Below are 18,073 nucleotides of genomic sequence, written 5' to 3' on the forward strand. Positions count from 1 at the left end.
CAGACCGACCTTGAGGGGCCCGGGCGGGCGGGGGGCATGCCCCTGGGTGGGGATCGTCACCACTGTCTGGAGACTCCTAGTTGGGGGCCGTTTGAGAGTTGGGGGATTGCAAATTCGAGAGTGGCCACATGGTTTTGGGTACAGCCGTGTGATGGGTGGAAAGGAGGCTTTCATTTTAAAAGGCAAGAAAGAAACGTGCCTGGGCTTAGGGCAGGTGACTGGACCATGCCATTGTCTCGCTGCTCAGTTAATTGCCCTGTCATCTCCCAGGAGAATAGCGGCCCCTTCAATTTTCAGTCTCTCGTTGGGATGGGATGTGGTGTGGTCATCAGAGAGACTTCCGCACTGTTTTCTTAAAGAGATCACACTTTTGAGAGCACCCCCACTCAGTGGCTACCACGCAGCAAGGGCAAGTCAGCATTTGAGTGTGCTGGTGTGGTTTGCAGACCCCCCACCCACCCACTGAACAGGCCCCCCGAGACCCCAGGCTCTAACCTCATTAGATTTAAAGGGGGCCGTCTGAGCGTGGACCCTCTTTTTTCGCCCTTCCTACGGCTCGGCCTCAGTGGCTCCCCCTTAGCTCACATGGGCTCCGGCCACAACACCCCAAGGAGGGAGGTGGGCCAAGATCCTACCTGGATCGACCAGGCAATCATTTGGATCCCGATCTCTACGTGGCGCAGCCGCCTCTCAGCTGCGGGGTCGGCCGGGGGTGTGATTGGGCACGGAACGGGGAAGCTCGGAGTCAAAAGGCGGGCCAGGGTCCAGGGGGGATGTTGGGGGTATGGGGGTGACCTCTCGGTGCAGTAAGGGTTGGGGGAAACTCGGAGAGGGAACTGCTCCCCCAGTAGACGCAAAGGTCCCGTCTCTAAAAACTCACTCCGCCTGTGCTCTCTAGAAGTCCCCTTTTGGAAACCCCATCCTTCCGGGTGGCCCGAGACGGGCGCTTTCCGCCCCCTCTGCCTCCGACGCCGAACTCCCGCCGCTGTCTGGGCTCCAGGGGCTGGAGGGATGAAGGCAGCAGGCCGTGGTGGGGATGGGAATGCTGAGATTCGGCCCACCAGGGACTCCTTCCTCCATTCCTTGGCATGTTGTTTCAATGCATTATAAATTAATCTGCTGGCCTCCACCTTCCAAATCTCCAGAATTTGCCCCCTCCATGCCCCAACGGACTCCCTCCGCCTCCAGCTATTGGACGAGCATTTGCCAGATTGAATTTTGTGTCTCCCCCCTGCCTTAATTTCTTGGCCAAGTTCATTATCGTGGCAAGGAGGGTTCCTTTCCAATAGGCAATATCAAGGTTTTGGGTGGGGGTTATGAGGAGAGAGTGGACTGGGGTTGTGGTGGTTGGGTGGGGGTTTCTGTTTGGGGAGCTAATTATACAAAATGGGATGTAGCCCTCTGGAAGGAGGTATTTTTTTTTTTTTTTTAGACTTCTTGATCTGCGACTCCTGGTCAGACAACTTGCACTTTTTTGGAAAAGAACAGCTTTTGAACACTAACATTTCCTTAAACCCTTTTGAAATATTTATGTAGCTTATTCTAGTATGGCCCACAAGCTTGGATTGAGGGTGAGTGGATGATGTGGCTGAGCGGATCTCTCTGATTGTGGGAGCAGCTCATCACTCAACAGACCCCAAGGTGGGCGCTTACTCCCCGCCGCACACACCCTGCCAGTCTAAAAAAGTGGGGAAACTCGAGCGCAGCAGGGAACGTATGCCCCCTCTTTCAGAAGCGCCAGTGGGCTTAACTGGGCAGAGGCCGGAAGTCGTGACCTGGAGATAGGTGTCATCTGCTAGCAGGGGTTGACCATCCTATCCAGAGGAAGGGCCTGTGAACAGTAACTCAAGAGACGAACCTCTCGTGTCAGGGTGGGAGGGTGGAAGGGAGGGTGGGAATTGTGGGGACTCGGTAATCGTTTTGCACCAGCTGTGCCTTTTTGAGGGGTCTGATAGACACTCCCCCCACCACCACAACTCAGAGAGGCACACAGGAGGGCAGGAGGTGGGGAGCTCCACCTCCCTCCCCCCATCCACACCCCTCCCCCTGTGCGTTTCAAACGTTAATGTTTTGCCCTCAGAAACAAACCATAAAAACAGAATAAAGCCAAAAGACCAGGGTCTGGTGCCCATTCATTTCCGCAGCTCAGTTGCTGCGGCACGCTTCCGGGGAAACGGTTATGGGGTCTGCGGTGTCTAGTGCGTAGAAGTGGGCCCTCCGCTCGCCGCCTTGCCAAACCAGTGCTCACGGAGTTTGACCCAGGCCCGGCCCCATCTTCCCAGCAATAGCTCACGATTCCCTTGGTCTGGCCCGGGGAGAGCTGCCCAGGGTTTTATTTATGAACTCTATTTTGGGGGTGTTTGGATGGGGAGCCAGCTTCACTGTCCTATCCCTCCTTCCCCCTGCCACCCCAACCTCAACTCCAATGACAAAGGTGCTCATATTTCTGTTCTACACATTTCCTTTGTGTAAATAAATGTTTACAGTTTTATATGAAAGAATGAATAAGAGTTAGATCTTCTGACTGTATATTTTTTACTTTTTATAGATTTTAAAACTGTATAATTCTTTATATGTGTGTCGGGGGGAAGTCTGGTTTGATGCTTGTAAATGGAGACCGATTGATTGATTGCTAACCTTTTATGGTGGATTTTGTCATGAAAATATATAAAGATCTATTATCCCCCCCCCATTCTTCTCCGCCACTTAAACTCCAGTGCACACCAAAAAGACCTTCACTTTTCTGTCTTACCATTATAAGAAATAAAAGTATTTTGCTAGTATGAAAACCGGCTGCGGGGTTTGACATTGCCTTCATTGTGTGAGCCAAGGAGAATGGGTAGGTCTTTGAAGCACTGCAGCTTGTGGGTGCCACTCTGCCGACTTGCCTTGCTTTCACTCTCCTGGCAATGCTTGTTGTCCCTTATATTTCATCCCTTCTTACTTTTTAGTTATTCAGTTCTGCTCAGATCTGACACTGTCAGAGATTGTGTCTGGAAAACAATAGAAGGTAATTCAAATTATGAATTCTTCCTCATAAGACCCTGGTGAACCAAGTCCACGAGGAAGAGCCTGGAGAAAATTTGAATGGCACTGATTCGCCTCTGGATAATGACAAAGGTGTTTGCTGGATAAATGCCCCTGATTGATGTATCAAGTAATTTATACAAACCAAGCACTGGCTGAGTGTCGGGGTAGATGTAAGATAGTCCGATCTGTGTTCCACTTGAGGCTGTGGTCTCGGAGGGTAAACGGGTTTTTAAAATTTTATCCCCGTTTTGCAGATGAGAAAACTGAGGACCGTAGAAGTTAAGGGACTCGCCCGCGGTCGCCCAGCAGGTGAGTACTGAAGCCGGGACTGCTACCTGGCCCTGTTGACTCCCGGTCCGAAACCCTTTCTAATCAATCAACCAATAGGTGGTTATTTATGAGCGCTTACTCTGTGTGGAGCATTATACTAAGTGCTTTAGACTGCGAGACTTAGTACAGGTGCTTAGTTCAGGGCTTTGCACACAGGAAGCACTCAATAAATATGATTGAATGATTGAGTGAGACTTGTGTGGAACAGGGGTTGTGTAGCAATAGTATTTATGGAGCACTGTACTAAGCGCTTGGAAGAGTACAGTATAACAGTTGGGAGACACATTCCCTGGCCACAATGAGCTTACAGTCTGTACCCTCTGATGGTCTTGTGTCTACCCCAATGCTTGGTACAGTGTGTGGCACATAAAGTTTTTAACAAATTTATTTATGATAAATTTAACAATTTATCATATTAAAGTCTGTCTTCGTATTAATGTCTCCCTCCCCCTCAAGACTGCACTCGAGCAGGGAACTTGTGTGCTAATTTTTTGTGTCATATTCTCCCAAGCTCTTTGTACAGTGCTCTGCATACAGAAGCACTCAATAAATACAATTGATATTGTTGTTGTTGGGAGAGTCTGATAGAATAGACAAGATCCCTGCACACAAGGAGCTTATTTTCTACTCTGCTAAATGCTTGGGAGACTATAGTGGAGTTAATAGACACAATCTTTGCTCTCAAGGAGCTTACAGTCTAGAGGGACTGTCACACTGCAGTCAGTACTGGGCCCAGGCAAGACCCAGGGTAGGGTTCAAACATCCCCTGGTCATTATGTGGGCAAGATAAGCTAATACGCTTTAATAATGAAAAATTGGGTGTTTAAGTGTTTACAATATACTACGCTAGGTGTTAGGTACAATATAGCAGATGATTGGGCTTAGTCCCTGTCCCACAGAGAGGTTACAATCTAAAGGAGGGAGAGAATGGGTGTTTAAGCCCCATTTTACAGGTGAGGGAACTGAGGCCCAGAGAAGAACAAGCTGCGCTCACACAGCAGGCCCACGGCAGAGCCTGAACCAGAGCCCAGGTCTCCTGACTCCCAGCCCGGGGCTCCTTCCGCTAGGCCAGGCTGCTTCCTTGTGTTTCAAAGAACTTGGAAATTTCCAAGGGAAGCAACGGCTGTTTGCTCTGTGGGGAGCCTGCAGGGAAAACCTCAGGTGGTATCCTTGGAAAGGTAAAAGGGGTTCTCAGGGGAAAAGGTAATGGGCATAGAATGAACAATAATGGTACTTAAGTGCTTACTAGGGGCCAAGTTCTGGAGCAGATGCATGATAATCAGGTCTGTCACATTCCATGTCCCTACGCAGGGTCACAGACTAAGAAGGAAGAAATGGTCTTCAATCCCCTTTTCCAAACAAACTGAGGCCCAGAGAAGTTTGCGACTTGCCCAAGGTCACACAGTAGGTAAGCCACCTATCCCTGCACCTCTAAGCACCTCTCTCCAGCCTGGAACTCCATCCCCCTTCCCATCTGATGGACCACCACTCTCCCCACCCTAAAGCCCTCCTCAGATCACATCTGCAAGAGGCCTTCCCTAGCCAAGCCCTATCCTTCCTCCCATCTGGGTCGCCTTAAGCCCTCACTAGCCTCCCTATTGCTCTTACGCACATCTCCCTAAACCCTGCCATTTTCCCACACCGTAATTTATTTTCATCTCTGTCTCCCTGTCTAATCTGGAAAATCCTGATGGGTAGGGATTGTGCCTACCAACTCTGTTGTACTATCTCAAGTGCTTAGTACAGTGCTCTGCACACAGTAAGCACTCAATAAAAATACCACTGATTGAAAGTAGCTGAGCTGTCGACATGGCAGCTTTGGGATTGGATGGGACCGGACCAGCAGTGTTCCCAGGAGCCCTGGGTTTGGATGGGACCGGACCAGCGGTGTTCCCAGGAGCTCTGGAATTGGATGGGGCCAGCCAGGCCTGGCACTGTTCTCAGGTGCTCCCTGGAAGTTCCTTGGCCACCGGGTCTGGACTGGTGAGTTAAGGGTTCAGGCCTAGTGGGTCTGGGGGAGTCGGGAAAGAAAGCCATGGGGGGGGTGTGAACCAGTGACCCTCAGGAGTTAGAGAGCCCCTGCCATAAACCAAGGAGCTCCTGAGCCAACACCTCCGATGCCTGCTAGGGGACTGTCTAGCAGGGGTGGGGCCAGTAATAATAATTATGGCATTACACGCTTACTGTGTGCCAGGCACTGTACTAAGCGCTGGAGTGGGTACATGCAAATTGGGTTGGACATAGTCCCTGTCCCGCCTGGGGCTCATAGTCTCAATCCCCATTTTACAGGGGAGGTAGCTGAGGCACAGAGAAGTGAAGTGACTTGCCCAAGATCACACAGCAGACAAGTGGCAGAGCCTTAGGTGGTTTTAGATGCTTGGACTGTGTTAGTCGTGAACTATTGAGAAGGGGGGAAAACAAATCGAACCAGGCAGTGGAAACACACAAACACCCATACACACCCATCCTCCTCCCTCAACCCTTGCACTTGCACACCACACTCTCATTTTCTTCTTGCAGTTTTCTGGCAGGAGGCCAGGCCTGCTCTTCCTCCTCCTCCTCCTTCAGCTGGGGCTGGTGCTGAACTCTGATCTGAGAGAAGAGGACAGGCTGCGCAGCGGCTGGGTCGGATGCTTTATCTGGTCCAGAGAAGAGGAAGCTACATTAGCGGGGGGCGAGACCCGAAGCCGAGCCCGTCTGAGCCGGGGACTGCACAGGAACCGTTGTTCCCCCTTCCCCGAGACCCCTCTGGAGCCAACATGCTGGACCAGGTGGCCCTGTTGGCCACAGTGACCATTGTGGGAGTCGTCCTGCAAGGTACCGTAGCTGTCAGTCAGTGGGTGCGGGCCACTTTGCCAAGGGACCTGGCCCGACCCGGGCTCTTCCTCCTTCAGGGTGAATTTTTTCTCCCACTCCCCACTGCTGCCGCATTGCCCCAGAGATATGGGGGACCCTCAGTGTTCATGTGGTGGGGGGGCGGGGGGTGAGGTCAGAAGGTGCACCTGGCTGCAGCCTGGGTGGGGAATCAGTTGCAAGTTCCTGGAGGGCAGGGATCAGCTCTGGTGTACTCCCTGACCAATTAGTACAGTGCTTCTCACGTGGCAGGATTGATTAAATACGATTGATTGATGTTTGATTGATTGGCTGGTGAAAGGAGAGTAAGAAGAAAGAAGGACCGTGGCCCAGTGGAAAAATCAGAAGGCCGGGAATCAGGAGACCTGGGTTCTAATCTCAGCTCTGCCCCTCCCTGCTTTGTGACCTTGGGCACTTCAATTCTCTCGTGGCTCAGTGGAAAGAGAATGGGCTTTGGAGTCAGAGGTCATGGGTTCAAATCCTGGCTCCGCCAACTCTCGGCTGTGTGACTTTGGGCAAGTCACTTAACTTCTCTGTGCCTCAGTTACCTCATCTGTAAAAATGGGGACTAAAACTGTGAGCCCCACATGGGACAACCAGATCACCTTGTAACTTCCCCAGCACTTAGAACAGTGCTTTGCTCATAGTAAGTGCTTAACAAATACCATCATTATTATTATTATTATTATTTTCTATGCCTCTGTTTCCTCAGCTATAAAATGGGTGTTGAATACTTCCTCTCCCCTTTCGACTAGAAGGTCCACGTTGGGTAAGGGCTGATTATCCTGTATTTAGGATGGTGCTTGGCACATGGTAAGCACTTAAGCACCATTATTATTGTTCTCTCTCTTTTATTAATAATAATGATGATAATGGTATTTGTTAAGCGCTTACTATGTACCAAGCGGTGTTCTAAGCACTGGAGTAGATACAAGGTTATCAGGTTGTCCCTCGTGGGGCTCACAGTCTTAATCCCCATTTTACAGATGAGGTAACTGAAGCACAGAGAAGTGACTTGCCCAAAGTCACACAGCTGACAAGTGTTGGAGTCGGGATTAGAACCCATGACCTCTGACTCCCAAATCTGGGCTCTTTTCACTAAGCCACACAGACTCTGAGCCCCGTGTGTCTGATCTGATTATTTTATAATCTGTCCCAGCGCTTAGCCCAGTGTTTGGCATATAGCAAGTGCATAATAAATACTACAATTATGATTACTTAAGAAGTAGAGATGGACAATTTCGAGGGAAGAGGGACAGGGAAAGCGGGGAGGCAGGTGAAGCTTCTGAGAAGTTCAGTAAACGCTTGGCCATAAACAGGAATTTGAATTCTGGAGAGGTGCTAAACCTTGATGGGGGCCTCGGTCAATCAGTGGGGACATCCAAGAATTATCAGGAAACAGGTTGGGGGAGGAGGGAAGGGGTTGGGGGGTTTACAGCCTAGGAGGAACTTTGAAGTCAGCAGTGTCTTGGGTGGGTATTTTCTCAAACAGAGGGATTTGGAACAGTTGTGGATTCCTGGGAAAGAGAAGGCACTCAGCTGGGAAATGTCCGGGGGGCAAGGGTGGAATTCTGTGGCTAGACCCAGCAGAGCCTGATGCACCAGGACGTTCACAAGTGGCCAGGGATTTCTGAGAAATGGGATCCTATTTGTGGTAGTTTCGGAAAAACTGAGGCCGAACCTGGTTTGAGGAAATGGGAGACAGGAGAGCAGTCTTGAACACACATCTACCTTCCCTTCCTTTTTTCTTTCCTCTTTCTCTCTCCTCTTCTCTTTTCCTTTCTCTTATCTCTTGTCCCTTCTCTCTTCCCTTTTCCTTTCTCTTCTCTCCTGTTTAGTTCTCTTGTCTCTCCTGTCTCCCCTCCCCGCTTCACTTCACTTTTCTCTTCACTTGTCTCCTTTTTCAGTCCTTCTCAAAAGAGCTGCTGCTGCTCTGGGAATCCGGCCCGGATGCCCCCAGACCCTGGAAAAAACTGAGGCCATACAAACTGGGCCCAGGGGACAGTGGAGGGTGGGAGAGACCCTCTGAAGTCCGAGTTTCCAACCATCCGGCACGAAGGGGAGTTGGGCCGGGGTAATGGTGGGAGTGCTTGGCCTTAACTCCCCAGAACCCGACTTGGAGTTCAATCAGTCAGTGGTTTGTATTTTTTTTTTTATAGTGTTCGTTAAGCACTTACTATGTGCCAGACACCCACGACACTAAGCGCCGGAGTAGATACCAGCTAATCAGGTCGGGTACAGTCCACGTCCCACATGGGGCAAACAGTTTTAATCCCAGTGCTTAGCACAATGTTCAGTGCATAATAAGGAATTAATAAAGAGCAGGACTGAAAATTCCATTTAAGCATCATGGCCTCGTGGATAGAGCACGGGCCTGGGAATCAGAAGGACCCGGGTTCTAATCCCAGCTCTGCCACTCGGCTGCCGTGTGATCGCAGTCATTTCACTTCCCCGGGCCTCAGTGACCCCATCTGTAAAATGGGGATTGAAACTGGGAGCCTTATGTAGGGCATGGACTGTGTCCAACCTGATTAGCTTGATTAACCTGATTAACCGTTCTAACGTTTAGAACGGTGCCTAGCCCACAACAAGTGCTTAACAAAACCATAAAAAAAGTGGGAACAGCACTTAGCATAATGCTCAGCATTATTTGGTGCTTAACAGTACCAAAGGGATTATGATTATGTAAATTCCATGAGGGGAAGGTTTGTGTCCAGGTGTTGGGAGACACCTGGACACAAACCAGGATTTTCATGGGGCCACTGACCAGCCCCCATCCCCCTCCAAGGGTCTGTGGGTGGGGCTGGCCCCGGGCTTGGGGGTGGAGTGGGGGGAAGGCTGCAGACAGATCCTGGGGTTTGCCTCTCGAACCCATTTCCTTTGTATATCCTGTGCTGGGCCTAGGCAGGGTGTTGGTTGCCGGTGCAGAGTAGGGCGGGGGAGAAGAAGAGGGATTTGCATGATGGGCAGAAGGGGAAAGGAGAAGTGGGAGGGGGGCAAGGGAGGAAGAGGAAGAGAGGCCAGGCCTTTCAGGAAAAACAGCTGAGCCCAGACACTATGTCTGCAAGAAGCTGCATCCTTCAGTCCTGAGAAGGATGACTGAGCCACTAGGCTATAATAATAATGGCATTTATTAAGCACTTACTATGTGAAAAGCACTGTTCTAAGCGCTGGAGAGGGTACAAGGTGATCAGGTTGTCCCACCGGGGGGCTCACAGTCTTAATCCCCATTTTACAGATGAGGTAACTGAGGCACAGAGAAGTGACTTGCCCAAAGTCACACAGCTGACAATTGGCGGAGCAGGGATACTACTTGGGGGCAGGAATCCTATCTACTAACTCCACTGGACTCTCCCAAGCCCTTAGTGCAGTGTTCTGCATACAGAAGACTAAATTCCTTGATAATAATAATAATGGTATTTCTTAAGCACTTACTATGTGCCACATTGTTCTAAGCACAGGGTAGGTACAAGTTGATCAGGCTGGGCACAGTCCCTGCCCCACATGGGGCTCAGGGTCTAAGCAGGAGGGAGAACAGGTATTCAATCCCCATTTTACAGATGAGGTAGCCATGAACAGAGAGGTCAAGTAACTTAAGTTACAAGGTCACACAGCGGGCAAGTGGCAGAATCAGAATTGGAACCCAGGTTCTGTGACTCCCAGGGCTGGGCTTTTTCCGTTAGGCCACACTGCTTGAGGGGAAGGATGGTGTCTAACAACTCCATTGTACAGTACTCCCCCAAGCACTTAGTACAGCGCTTTGTGCACAGTAAGTGCTCAAAACTGCCTGAGGGGAAGACCATTTCTGCTGGGAGACTCCCCCCAACCCCCAGGCCCCCTGGGGTCATGGACATCATGCCTGCTTAGCTTAAAATCCTGCCTGCACAATAGTCTTCATCATTATGGGGATTTGTTAATCGCTCACTATGTGCCAAATATTATGGTAAGGGATAGGGTTGATACAAGATAATTAGGTTGGATCCAGTCCCTTTCCCAAATGGGGCTCACAGTCTACAATCAAGCAATCAATCATTGGTGTTTATTGAGCGCTTACTGTGGGCAGAGCATTGTATTCAATGCTTGGGAGGAGACTGTGCAATAGAGGAGCCAGACATGATCCCTGCCCTCAAGGAGCTGAGGGTCTCTGATTTTTGTCAGTGTCTGTCTCCCCCACTAGACTGTAAGCTCCTTGAGGGCAGGCATCATGTCTACCTAATTCTTTTGTCCTCTTCCAAGCACCTAGACCAGTGTTCTGCACACAGCAGACTGAAAGCTTCTTGAAGGCAGGGATCATGTCTATTAACTCTGTTGCCCTCTCCCAAGCTTAGTACAGTGCTCTGCGCACAGTAGACCATAACCTCCTTGAGGGCTGGGATGGTGTCTACTATATTGTACTCTCCCAAATGTTTAGTCCAGTGCTCTGCACAGAGTAAGTGTTCAATAGATATGATTGACTGGCTTATTTGATTCCTGCACTCCGGTATTTCAGTAAGACTCACCTAGTTCCTCTGGAAAGAAGATGAGTGGAGGTTGGTCTAGAGGGGAAAAAAAAAAAAGCCAGATTCTGTTCAAGGAAGTCTGAGGGAGAAAAGTTCACAACTCGCCCACCGCAGCTGTCTAGATTGGGACTGGAAAACCCTTTGAAGTGACTTGAGTGTTTTTAAAAAAATCTTAATGAACAGCTCTCTGATTAGCAGGGCCAAATTCACGGTCAAGAGGGATAAAAGTGAGTTATTGGTCTAGACTGGAAGTTTGAGGCCTTTGGGAGTGGAATCCTTCTCCCACCTTTCTGGGATCAGGTTTCTCCTGTTGGGGGAAGGTGGGGGAGCCTTGGACACAAGCTGGAGTTTCACTGGAGTATGGTGCTCTGCCTAGGTTGTTTATTTCTTGTTTCTTTTTTTTACAGAATTTGTGAGTGCTTACTGTGTCCCAGGCACCATTCTAGAGTAGATATGAGCTAATCAGGTTGAACACGTTCCATATCCCACATGGGGCTCACAGAATTAATTCCTGTTTTACCAATGAGGAAACTAAGGCTCAGAGAAGTTAAGTGACTTGTCCAAGTTCACACAGCAGACAAGTGGCGGAACAGGGATTAGAAACCAGGTCCTCTGCCTGGGAAAGACCTGGTGTGAAGCTTTTAGGCTGTTCGTAACAGCCAAAGTCACTAACAGGTACTAAGATGTTAGTAAAGGGCTCCTAAGTTGGGGCAAATCCTCCTCTCTCCTACTTAGACTGTGAGCTCCACGTGGGACAGGGACCGAGTCCACCTGATTGATTTGAATGTGCCCCAGCGTTTAGAGCGCTCCTTGACACACGTAGTAAAGTGCTTTACAAATACTGTTTAAAAAAAAAAGTTACTAAAGAGCCAGGCTGGAGAAGGCCTAAAGGCCCGTCTCTACTAGGTCCAACATATCCAGATTCTCCACTTTCTTGGGCCTGGGCCTCACCCCTCCAAAATTGTTTTTTGTTGAAGCCACTGGGCATCTGTTTTGCAAGGAAAATTCCATGAGGCCTCAGATTCCGGCCTTGGCTCTGGGCCCAGCCAGACCCGAGCCATCTGGCGTGCTTCCTTTTTCCTCTGCCATTTGATCCGAGCAAACCAACCCGGAACAGGTTGTGGGAGAAGTCGCAACTCTCCCAGACTCCTGCCACACGTTTCCCTAGTGCGCTGTCCTCTGGGGTTGGGGGCTGGGGACTGTTACTGCTGGGTCTCTGGGGTCACTGGATGGGCAAGGGGTGTGACTCCCTAGTGCAGCAAGCCCCTGGTTCAGAGAGTCCCTGTCGGCAATCCATCAGTGGGATATATTGGACGCCTGCTGTGTGCGGAGTACCGTTCTAAGCGCTTGGGAGAGGATAGTAAAAAAGCATTAGTAGATGCGATCTTTAATGTCAAGGAGCTTACTGTCTACTATGTGGCTTGGGAAAGTCCGGTACCATTAGTAATAGTAATAGAGCTGGTCCCCAATATTCTGGCCCTCAAGGAGCTTACAGTCCATACTGTGTGGCAGAGCACTGGACTAAGTGCTTGGGAGCATCCAATGGAGTTAGTGGACACGATCCCTGCCCTCAAGCAGTGTACAGTCTACTGTGGACAGATGGCTTGGGAGAGTAAAATAGAATTAGTAAACACGATCCCTGCCCTTAAAGAGCTCGCAGCCTGCTGTAGGTAGAGCACTGGACTAAGCACTTGGGAGAGGACAGTAGATTTTAGTGTAGCTTTGCACTGGGGGAGCAGGCTCAGATTTAGATTCGCCATTTGGGAAGGGTGTCCTCAGCCAGAGAGAAGTCAGAACGAAGACAAGTGCTGGAGCTGGGATTAGAACCCAGGTCCCTCTGACTTCAAGGTCTGTGCTCTATCCACTAGACCACACTGCTTCTAGTCCTGCTCCTGCTATCCCTACTGGTCCCTTTCTCCCCCAGGCAGAGCCCGGATGGGGGCAAGGTCAGCAGGGAGCAGGACTGCAGGCTGGGGAGGAAGGGCAGGGAGGTGTCTGCGGGACAGGGTTGAGTTCCAGAGCAAGACCTCCAACAGGAATCCTGATGTCACCTAGAAAGTGGAATATGACCTTTCCGGTCCTGCCATTTGTCTGCTGGGTGACCTTGGGCCAGTCACTTCCCTTCTCTGAACCTCAGTTCCCTCATCTGTCAAATGATGAAGTCCCTCTCCTCCTTTCCCTTCAGACTACGAGCCCCGTGAGGAACAGGAACTGTATCTGATCTGATTATCATGCTTGCCACATAGTGAGCGCTTAATGAATACCACAGTTTTAACTGTGGCTGATGGTTCAACGATTTTAAATTCTCCTCATCCGCTCTCAGCGGACTTGCTGGCGTTTTTAGCAACCGTGTGTTTGATTGAAAGGCAGGATTACATGACTAGGGCCCAGCTGCACACCTCACTGTCCTTGTTTGTTTGTTGCAGAGGGCTCCAGCCCCACAAGAGAGCTCACTGAGGGCCCTCAAGGAAGGAAATTACTCTAATAATTAGAATAGTGGTATTTGTTAAATGCTTACCATCTGCCAAGCACTATACTAAGCGCTGGGGTAGATCCAAGGTGATCAAATTAGGCAGCCCCTGTCCCCTATGGGGCTCACAGCCTTAGGGGAAGGAAGAATAGGTATTGACTGCGTCCTCATTTTACAGATGAGGAAACAGAGACACAGAGAATTGAAGGGACTTGCCCAAGGTCCCACAGCAGGCAAGCGTTGGAGCCAGGACTTGAACCCAGGTCCTCTGACTCCTGGGCCCGGGCTCTTTCCACTAGGCAACGCTGCTTCAGGGGTCAGACCGTGGAGGGGGGAAGGGAGTCTGAAGCCTTCTGCAAGGCCCTCCCCAAAGGGCAGATGCCCATTTTCCCCAGCTCGTTGGCTGCTCCGCCTATATGCCTGCCAGCTCCTCCCAACCCTCATCTGCCCCCCACCAGACCCCTACCAGCCCCTTTCATCCCCCACCTCCCCGCCCCAAGACCTGGCCACACATTACTGCTGGGTTCCTCTGCAGGTCCATGGCCCAACAGAGGGTTCCTGGATCAATGCCCACCTGTGGATCGCTTGCCTATAAACACCATTTATTCAAACATTTCATCCCCCCCACCCCCCCACCCCTTCTAGACTGTGAGCCCATTGTTGGGTAGGGACTGTCTCTATATGTTGCCAACTTGTACTTCCCAAGCGCTTAGTACAGTGCTCTGCACACAGTAAGCACTCAATAAATACGATTGAATGAATGAATCTCCCCCACCCCCAACTCCCAGCCAACACCATCCTGCTCCTCTACCACTCCTCCACTGTCTGTCCCTACAGCCACGAGATCAGTTCTTTGAGGGCAGGGATCGTGTCTTCCATCAATCAATGGTGTTTATTGAGCGCTGTACTCAGCGCTCAGGAAAGCACAGTACGAGCAAGTAGATAGACAGGGTCCCTGCACACAAGGTACTGACAGTATAAAGGAGAGACAGACGTTAAAATACACTCCAGAAAGGGGAAATGGCAGAATAAGGTCATGTACACAAGTCCTGGAGGGCTGAGGGCTGGGTGAATATTACTTAAGGGGTCCGGACCCAAGTGTATAAGCCTGGGCTGAGGAGTTGGTGGGGGGTGCCCTGGAGGACTGTGGGTTCTGAGAGACTGTCCCCTTTGTCCCCCACAGCCTACTTCTCACTGCAGGTGATCGCCGCCCGAAGGAAGTTCAAAGTGTCTCCCCCCAGCACTACTGGTCCCCTGGAGTTTGAGAGGGTCTTCAGAGCCCAGTAAGTGGCCACCAGGTCCTCCTGCAGCCCCCAGAAGTGCTCTCATGGGAGATATGCTTGCAGAGCGGGCATGGGGCAGGACAACAAAGACACCCACCTTTTTGTAAGGGAAGTGCTCAAAGCACAAATTGCATTTGAATCTCCTCCAGACCCTGGCCAGAAGCTGGGAGTGGTGGAGGGAGGAGCTGGAAGCTGGGCTCTGAGGTTCCCCTGGGCTCCTCACCCTCTTTGCCACAGCTCCCCATGGTCAAATCCCTCCTAAAAGCTCACATCTTCTAGCAAGCCTTCCCTGATTTACTTCCCAGCCACCCTGAGCCCAATTATCCCTTTTGCCAATTTCAGCACTTATGTACTTAGAACCTCCTCAGAACTCAGGTACATATGTGTGCTCAATTTAAAATTTTCAGAGTGGTCAAAATAGATCATCAATCAATGGTATTTTTTGAACACAATAAATAGCATTACTATTTGTGTGAGAGCAGAGTTCTAAATGCTTGGGACTGTATAGTATATATGAGTTTGAGCTTAGTCTGTCTCCCCCTCTAGACTGTAAGCTCGTTGGCAGGGAATGTGCCTGCTAAGTCTTTTGCAGTGTACTCTCCCAAGCACTTAGTACAGTGCTCTGCACATAGTAGGTGTTCAATAAATATCAGTGATTGATGGATTGTCTCAGGACTGTAAGCTCTTTGTGGGCAGGGAACTTACCTATCCTGCCCACATTCTCCCCCTTCTAGACTGTGAGCTCGCAGTTGGGTAGGGACCATCTCTATATGTTGCAACTTGTACTTCCCAAGTGCTTAGTACAGTGCTCTGCACACAGTAATTGCTCAATAAATACGATTGAATGAATGAATCTACCAACTCTACTGTATTGTACTACCCCAAGCACTTAGTACACAACAGTACAGTGCACACAGTAAGTGCTCAGTAAGCACCATTGACTGATTGGGAGAGTACCATGGCAGTAAACATGTTCCCTGCCTTCAAGGAGCTTACAGTTTACTATGTGCTGAGCACTGGACTGAGCACTTGGGAGAGAGCAACAGAGTGAGAAATCACGGTCACAGTCCTGTGGCTGCTCCTTATGCAATCCCAGCCCCTGAAGGGCAGCATCTGGGGTGTTGGTGGGAGTCCGCCCCGATGGGTTGTTCCGGAGAGCCGCCCCCGCACCAACCCACTCCCTACCCCAGCCCGTGACTAGGCCTGTCTCAGTCCGGCTCTCTCCCCTCTCTGCAGGGCGAACTGCACTGAGTACTTCCCCATCTTCATGGCTGTGCTTTGGGTCTCCGGGATCTTCTTCCATCAAGGTACTGGCTGGGGAGTGGGTGGGCGGGAGGGGGGCAGTGGCAGAGATCCCAGGGATCACCTGGAGTTGAGCTCCTGGACAGCTGGGCTTCCCACTCTACCGGGGCGGAGAGCACAGCTGTGTCTCTCCACTTCTCCCTGGAGGAGAGAGCCACATCTACCCGCATCTCCTCTGGCCAAAGAGCACAGCTGGGTCCCCTGGCTGCTCCCCAGGACATAGGGCACAGTGGAGTTTCCCTGGGCCTCCCTGGGCGAGGTACTTCTCAGGGTAAGGGCTTCATGGTGGGGGCAGATATATATATATATATATGTGTGTGTGTGTGTGTGTGTGTTTATGTGGAGAGAGAGTATTTTTGCTCACTTACCTTCTGCCCCGCTGAGCTCACTCTCCCATAGGGATCAGGCTGGGGACGTGATCGATGGCCCCACTTTGGAAGGTTTCTCTTCTCTTTCTCTGTCTCTCCCACACCCCGACCCTGGCCTCCCCCTGTTCAGGTACGGCAGCTGCCTGCGGCCTGGTCTACCTGTATTCCCGCTACCTCTACTTCAAAGGCTACGCGCTGTCAGCTCAGGGCAGGTAAGTCCAGGCCTGGGGGGCCAGGGACGGAGAAGGGCGCTGCCCTGGGCCTGGGTCTGTTCAGAGAAGGTGCTTTGGTGAAAGAGAGAATCAGCTAGGTAACTAGTTGAGGAGGTAGGTAGGCAGGCAAGCAGGTCACTAGAAGGGAGAGCAACCCTCTTTTCCGATTTTTCCTCCTCCCTCCTCCTTGGCTGCTGCCAGAAGTAGTTCCTGCCCAGGGTTACCCACCCCCACCCGGCCTGAGAGGGGTCCCCAACCCCGAGCCCCCAGGGCTCTCCCCCACCACGGCGAGTGGCCGGCTCCATTTCCCTGGTCGGGCCCCATGAGGATGAGGCCTTTGAAGAAAGCTGTGAGCTGTCCTGGAACAGCCACTGTGTCCAACTTGATTAGCCTGCATCTACCCTAGCGCTTAGTAAAGTACCTGGCACACAGTAAGTGCTTAACAAATACAATTAAAAAAAATAATAATAATGGTGTTTAAGTGCTTACTATGTGCTAAGTACTGTTCTAAGTGCTGGGGTAGATACAAGGTAATCAGGTTGTCCCACATGGGGCTCACAGCCATTTTACAGGTGAGGGAACTGAGGCACAGAGAAGTGAAGTGACTTGCCCGAGGTCACACGGCAGACAAGTGGCGGAGCCAGCACTAGAACCTACATCTTCTGACTCTCAAAGCCACGCTGATTTCTCTGGGGATTCCCAGTCCTGCTGGGCCCTTGGAGAGGCAGCCCAGCCTGGAAGTCAGGAGCCCTGGGTTCTAGTTCTAGCCTTGCCTGCCCGCCCACCCAGCCCGGCCCTCCCTGGGCTCTGGCCCTGCCCCGGCCCCAGGTCACACACCCACCTTCGGGGCCCAGCCCGGCTCGGCCCGGTGGGCTGCGGACCTGGCCCTCGGGGGCGCTGGGGGCTGTGGCCGGCCTTTTCCCACGCAGCTGTGTTTGCCCGCAGGCTGGGGCCCCTGTACATGGGTGCCCGCGTGCTCTGGCTCCTGATCGCGCTGTCGGCCGTCGGCCTGCTCGTCCACTTCCTCCCCGCCGCGTTCACAGCCCAAGTCCTGGGGAGACTGAGACAGCTCGTCCACCGTGCCTGACCTGCTCCTGGCGCCCCGCCCCAGGGATCCCTCCCCCTTCTCTGAGCTGCTTTCTCGCATGGGCCGCCTCCCATCAATGCTCCTCTCTCCCCGCAAAGGCCCCAACCCCATCCTCCTGGGTTTTGGCCTGGGATGCGGTAGGGGTGGGGTGTGCCATGGTTCCTCTGCTCTGGGACCCCCAGGGCCCTAATTCCTGTTCTGGACCCTCCTGGAAACCGGCTCCTTCCCCGCTTTAGCACTTTCGGGTATCCCATCCCCTTTGCCCTGTCCATCAGCCAAAGGCACTTACTGAGCACTTAAAGTGCACTATTACCAAGCATTTAGGAGACTGCAGTCCGAAAGGGTACTGTAGACTGTTAAGCTCATTGTGGGCAGGGAACTGGTCTGTTTATTGTTACATTATTCCCTCCCTAGTGCTTAATACAGTGCTCTGCACATAGTGCTCAATAAATACCATTGATCGATTGATTGGTCAGGTGGATGTGAAGGGCGGGAAGAGAGTTCCAGGTGGCAAGGAGCCAGAGGTTAGAGGAATACTCTTATTTCCCCTGTCCTTAATTGATTTTAAAGTCTGTTTCCACCTGTAGACTGTAAGCTCCTTGTGGGCTGGGACTGTCTACTTAACTCTGTTGTGTTGTA

The 18,073-nt window shown here is 51.3% G+C and overlaps 1 protein-coding gene across 1 annotated transcript; it reads left to right on the forward strand.

Moving 5' to 3' along the window:
- The first annotated feature begins 64 nt into the window (after window positions 1-64).
- LTC4S (leukotriene C4 synthase) lies at window positions 65-17,838 on the forward strand. The gene is made up of 8 exons (XM_038771531.1): window positions 65-1,641; window positions 3,285-3,339; window positions 4,672-4,768; window positions 5,881-6,177; window positions 14,366-14,465; window positions 15,702-15,772; window positions 16,266-16,347; window positions 17,293-17,838. The coding sequence occupies exons 4-8, from the start codon at window positions 5,991-5,993 to the stop codon at window positions 17,432-17,434; spliced, it is 582 nt and encodes a 193-aa protein (XP_038627459.1). The 5' UTR covers window positions 65-1,641; window positions 3,285-3,339; window positions 4,672-4,768; window positions 5,881-5,990; the 3' UTR covers window positions 17,435-17,838.
- Window positions 17,839-18,073: the final 235 nt, after the last annotated feature.

This window comes from Tachyglossus aculeatus, chromosome X2 (assembly GCF_015852505.1).
Source record: "Tachyglossus aculeatus isolate mTacAcu1 chromosome X2, mTacAcu1.pri, whole genome shotgun sequence".
Taxonomy (NCBI): domain Eukaryota; kingdom Metazoa; phylum Chordata; class Mammalia; order Monotremata; family Tachyglossidae; genus Tachyglossus; species Tachyglossus aculeatus.